This window comes from Parasteatoda tepidariorum, chromosome 5 (assembly GCF_982258835.1).
Source record: "Parasteatoda tepidariorum strain Cologne lab strain chromosome 5, Ptep-v5.0, whole genome shotgun sequence".
Lineage (NCBI taxonomy): Eukaryota > Metazoa > Arthropoda > Arachnida > Araneae > Theridiidae > Parasteatoda > Parasteatoda tepidariorum.
In genome coordinates this window covers 94,485,737-94,491,736 of record NC_141759.1, presented here as the reverse complement: position 1 = coordinate 94,491,736, position 6,000 = coordinate 94,485,737, and the positions used below count along the sequence as shown (strand labels likewise).

The 6,000-nt window shown below is 27.1% G+C and overlaps 1 protein-coding gene across 1 annotated transcript in view; it reads right to left on the bottom strand.

The window, feature by feature from the left end:
* Positions 1 to 2,314: 2,314 nt before the first annotated feature.
* The window catches only part of LOC107449474 (uncharacterized), a 14,089-nt gene continuing 10,403 nt past the window's right edge, over positions 2,315 to 6,000 (bottom strand). The window contains exon 2 of the mRNA XM_016065000.4: positions 2,315 to 2,611. Coding sequence (XP_015920486.2) covers positions 2,551 to 2,611 — 61 coding nt within the window. The 3' untranslated portion in view covers positions 2,315 to 2,550. The remainder of the gene's footprint in view (positions 2,612 to 6,000) is intronic.

Here is a 6,000-nt window from a genome sequence, read left to right as displayed (position 1 = left end):
TATGCTACCACTCTTTACGTTTTTGAAATAACGAACCGTCCAGAAAAAGAATCTTAAGTAAATATTTGGAAAAATCGAAAACTTTAGTAAAATGTTATACTTGAATTATAGGAAAATTCTATTCGCGAGCCATTATACAAACACGCCAAAAATCCTTTTCTAATATCTTTTTCAAGGGAACTGTCCTTGCATAAGAAAGGTTTTGGGTTCGAATCCCGGGCAAGACATGGATATTCTTACCTTCTCTTTACTATCTATCCTCTCTGTGGGAGTGATGTTGGCCCACCTAATATGGTACCCTTAAGGGAGGTCAACAAAATCGCCCTGTTAATGCCTGAATTGATGGATGTTAACACAGGTGGGCATTGGAAAAAAAATATCTTTTTCCAAAAAAACTGGAACTACAATAATTTAACGGGGCGCCTACACCGAAGTGCTTATCCCCTGTAGGAAAGTTGTCATTGCCAAAAGGATAAATTACTTGAAATATTTTACTTCACATGATTTTTTTAAAGAAGTATATAAATAATGCTTTTTTTATTTTTATATTTTATTTTTTTAAGATTTTTTTATTTAAAGTGGTAGTAAAATTGATTTTTTTCATTTGGTTTTTGTATTTTAGAATTTAATAATAAAAGCACCAATACATATAAATAAAACAAATTGAACATGCAATTATAAATGCATGGTAATCGTTGTACTGTCTGTGCATATTTAAAAAAAATAACAGAAATATATTTCGTCTTACAGTTGTAGTTTGTCATATCCTTAACTTGTAAGAAAATAAATCTCAGACGAATTAATAGTAGCTAAATATGTTTAGTGCATACCTTTCCCGAAATGTTTTGTGAGATGAGTGAAAAGTGAAATTATAATTTTAAAAAAAAACAGTTGAAAGTAAAAGAATTCTTATACTTTGCCAGCTCTAAGTACACCAATTTACAATTATCAAGCATCGATATACTATTTAATCCATATATAATGGTGATTAAAATCATTCAAAATTAAATTCAGATATCCAAGTAGGAAACAGAAAAGCAAACGCTATGATGTGACCTACGTAATATCGAATTGACAACTAACGTTTCATGCTAGATCGAAATTACAGAATATAGATTTCAGTTTAACTGCCGATGACATTCCAACATTTTCAAAGATTTATGGAAAGTTTGATTCTGCTAACAAACTCCCTTTGTTCTAAAATGAATGTAACTCGACGACCTTGAAAGGTAACTTTTCGTGTTTTGATTTCAATTGACCTGAGGAAATGAAGCAAAAAAATAAAAACCAATTAAAGGATTAGTATGGCAGACAACAGCATTTATTTTATTTTATGGTGTACGGCAATTAGTCTAGATACTCACCTTTCTTGAACTTAATTTACAATAGTAAATGGGGAAAACCTCGACTTTAAAAATACTAATACTTTTCCCAACAGAATATGTGTTGTGTGTTGAGCTTGATTTAATCGACAATTGTAAATGATTTTAATAAATCTCATGCTTAAAGGACATAAATAATTGTTACATAAAAGAGAGTATTTTTTTTTTTCGTATTCATTCGTTTTACCTTTTCACTGCCAGGTAGTTTCTTTTTTTAAAATTTTAACAAACTCCACCATGTCTAGTGTTATTATAGACAATAAAACTTGCTTTCTTCTAAAAAAAACTAAAAAGTGGTTACATACTTGTTTCAGTTTTAAGCATTAAATTTGAAAAAAAAGACGGCTCTTTCTATTATAATATATTTTTAACAAAAAGAAATTATATTTTGGGGAGATTTTCATATCGTGATCTGTGACAGAATAATCGCCAAGTCTTGGCAACTTCCAGGTAGCGGCCCACGAAAAACTAAAAAACAAAATCACAGAAAGGGACCAACTCGAAAGGTATAACTCGTAGCCAACCCCGGTTAACCGGGTAAACATTTACATGTTTGTTTGTTTGTTTTTTTTAATTTGATTTTAAAAAAAAGTTTAAAATCTATTTGGCACCCTGGCGATCATAGTTGGCGTGACAGATCACGATACGGAAATAACTTCGATATTATAATTTCGATAGGCTGATTGTCTATTCTAATCTAAAGTAATTTAGAGATGCCAATTTGCTCCGCTTTGTTGAGGGATATATTTAAAAGTTGATGTTTAAGTACCTATTTTGGTTTAGTAAATTTTATTAAAAATAATTTTGTCCACCTCTGAAAAATAAAGTTAGCTCGCAAATTGAATGATGTACACTAAATAAAACCCTAAAATTGTTTTTTAGAAAACTCTAGTAATAATGATACAACGCTACTTGAGAAATATTTTATTAGAATCAAAAAACATAAATTCATTTTAAAATCTTAGACTAGACTATGAATAAAAACTGGTTAAGACAAAACACACAAAATACTTTTCAAACGCACTAATTTTTCTACATAAATCATAATCTACATGAATCTCCATTTGTAGATTTACAAATTTGTAATCAAAAATTAGTGAAATGATATGTTGTAAACAAGAAGACAGGGGCCAGCCTGCCCTAAGATTTGGTTTTAAACTCTAATTCATCATCTTCGTTTTCGCAATCCCAGCAATTGGCTCAGAGTCTTTGCATTGAATATTCCATTTCTGAAAATAAATGTAAACAAAAAATTATTTATCAATATCTTACAGAGTAATACAGTATTGAACGAAGAGCTTTGAAAACAGAAATATGCTCATTAAACCTGGTTGTTCTCTAACATTAGACATAAAAACTATTTAAATGAATTGCTTACTGATAAACTTTACTGAAAAACGAAATGTATTTCTATAACCTAAATTGTTCAGCTTAATTGTCTTGTTTTATTTAATTTCCAATGTAATAAAACATTTGTTTAAACATGTTTTATCACCTATAGTTTCAATAGCTTTATGATTTTGTGGTTCACTGTCTAATGATACTAGATAGTGAACCAAACTGTCTAGTGATACTAGACATCTCATTTCGGAGGAACAGGTCCAATTCAACTAGACAGATTTCATTGTCAAGATCATTATGATTCATCTTCCAATTTTTTAGGTGGCAACATTGTGAATTAAAATGTAATTTACACTTTTTCATTGTATTTCTTTTATTTACACTCTAATAAAATTAATGAATTGGAAAGGGTTTAAAATCTGTTCAAGGTTTGGTAAAAACTTTACAATACTAGTACATTTCTTTCTTTTTTAGGAAAAGTTTAACTATGTAAGATTTTAAGTAAGTATTTTAAACTATGTAATGTAATAAAATGACTTTGAATAGGAAGATAGTTTTATGTTAGTTCTTAATGTACTGTTTTCTTTCTTCTGTTTTTTCCCTATTTTTGATGATATTTTTGAAATTAGTTCTCTTGTTCAATCTGACAAAGCATTAAAAGAATTCTCACTAAGAGAATACATTCTAATACATTTACAACATTGTACCATACAAAAGACTCTATTTATTCGTAAAATCTCGTTAAATATGGGATCGTAATGAATGGGTTTTACTGTTTTGAATCTATAAAATCAATATTTCATGGAAATTCTCGAAAAGCTTCAAAAAGCTTTGGCGTTCTATAACGTATACTTTAAGCAAAATTATGCTTTATTTATACTTTAAATATACTTTGTCAAGCATTTGCATTTCACGGTATCCTGAGCAGCAAACTACTATGATAAGAAACGGCAATCGTAAGAGATAAACATTGTCATTGACAAATAGGAAGAAAGGAATAAGCAAATAAACATTGTCACAAACAAATAGGAAGAAAGTCTTGAACAAATTAAAATTATTATAAGCAAATAATACAAAGTCATAAACAAATTAACATTGTCGTAAACAAATAGAAATAGCATAAAAAGTTAACATTGTCAATAAACAAATAGGAAAAAAGTCATGAACAAATTGGCATTTTCATAAGCGCATAGGAAGAAAGCTATTAACAAATTAACATTTTCTAGCTGCTATTATCCTAAAAAATAACTGTTTCAAAGTAAAAGTAATGAAATTAATATCAGATGGAACTGCACAACATTTTAAGCGAAAGACCGTAAAGAAATATATGCCCAAACAAATACAATTGTAAGTAACCGAAATCTTTGAAATAACTTGGAAAAACTTGACGATGCAATTTATGAAAGACAGAGTAGAAACTAAGAGCATGTGAAATACTAGTGTATGCATTTTGAATGCAATGTGTCAACTCAATTGGTAAAAGATAAAAAATAAAACATATTTTTAAAATGTTTAAAATAAGCAATTACCTATAAGAGATCAACTGTATTTAGAACAGACCATGCCCATATTCGATCGAAAGAAGAAGCCATTAAGTAATGGAGCTATTGGTGATGCATATTGGTTTCCCGTATATTTGCAAATCCTGATAAGCCAGTAAAAAAATATATATAAAATGAAAAACTGATTTCAGACAGTTTAAGACTATACATTAAAAAAAAATTCCTTAAATATATAATTTTTGTTTAACTATTTTACTTCACTTCGCAACTCGTTTATCGCTGCTAATGGTAAATCTATGGAAGGGGAAGTTAAATTGTGCCCCCTAAACCTTAGAAAGTTAAATTTTATTATTATAGCAGCTAACATAAAAAAATAAATACGATTTCATATTTTATGAGGTGTCATTTTGTATAAATATAACGCTAGATCAATCTGACAAGATTTCAAAATTGAAAAACAAAGTGTATATGAATATGCGACATCGAACAAGTCATATAGAATAAAATGACAAAATTCTTTTTACCAATTTTTTTAAATCCATTTCCGTTTATAAAAACTAAAACAGAACTTAGTATCAAATTAAAAGAAAGCAATCTATCAACGCATTTATCATTTATATAAAAAAAAAACATCCTACTATAATACTTAATACTATATTTAAAAAAATACTTTTCATGTAGAATTAAAAAAAATATGCAACATAAATTTCTCTATAAACCAAAGAATATCAGTGTTAAGTATTGCATGGTTTTTGTATAAGTTTAATATTTTTCTTTCACACACTTTCTGTTGCTTATTCTATTATAAATGTTTAATATTGTATGGTTTGTATATATTTTTAACACTTCTCTTTCGCTTTCCTTTAAATTTTTTGTTGTTTCCCAAAATTTTGCTGTTCAAAAAAATTTTTTTTGTAGCTACAAGAAAATTTTTCACAAATTCAGAATTTATGTATTATAATCAAAACTTTACTTACTACTAAATTTTTAAGAAACTTTCTTTTGAAAAATCTGAAATATAAAATTTCCCATCTAACCATATAACTAACTATATTTTGTAATAACTATGTAACCCAACTAGCTATATTTCATATGGAATAATAGTTTATATATTTTTTATAGTATCGTTTGCATAATTTATTACATTTTTTGATATTTCTTCCTTTTTCTGGTTCAACTTCTAACTTAGAAAGTTATGAATCTGCTTCAAAATAAGACAAATTAACCGATTTAAGAACTTCTTTCAATATCAAAACAATGACATCAGACTTAATATTAAAAAAATGTCTTAAATATTGGATATCATTAAATATTACTAAATGTTTTAGAAATTTGCAACAATTGAAAAAAATTTCTGAAATATAAAATTTTCCAACAAGTTATTAATATTTATCATACAATTTATGGTTTATATATTTGTAATATTTCTTTTCCTCTCCTTTCTTAAAATTTTTTTTAATATTTATTTTGATATTTCCCCATTTTTCAGATTCGACCTCAGTTTTCAAAAATTATGAGGCTGCATCAAAATGAATCGATTCAAGAACTTCTTTCATTGATTTTTCTTCAGACTTACTCCAAAAAAATGTCTAAAAATTCATCATTTATGTATTATTATCAAAACTTCACTTACTCCTTGGTACTAGATTTTTAAGAAACTTTCAAAATTTTAAAAAATTTTAAATTTAAAATTAATTTTATATTTTATATGGATTAATATTATATGGAACAGTTTATATATTTTTTTATTGTGTCGTTGTCATTCTTTTCTTAAA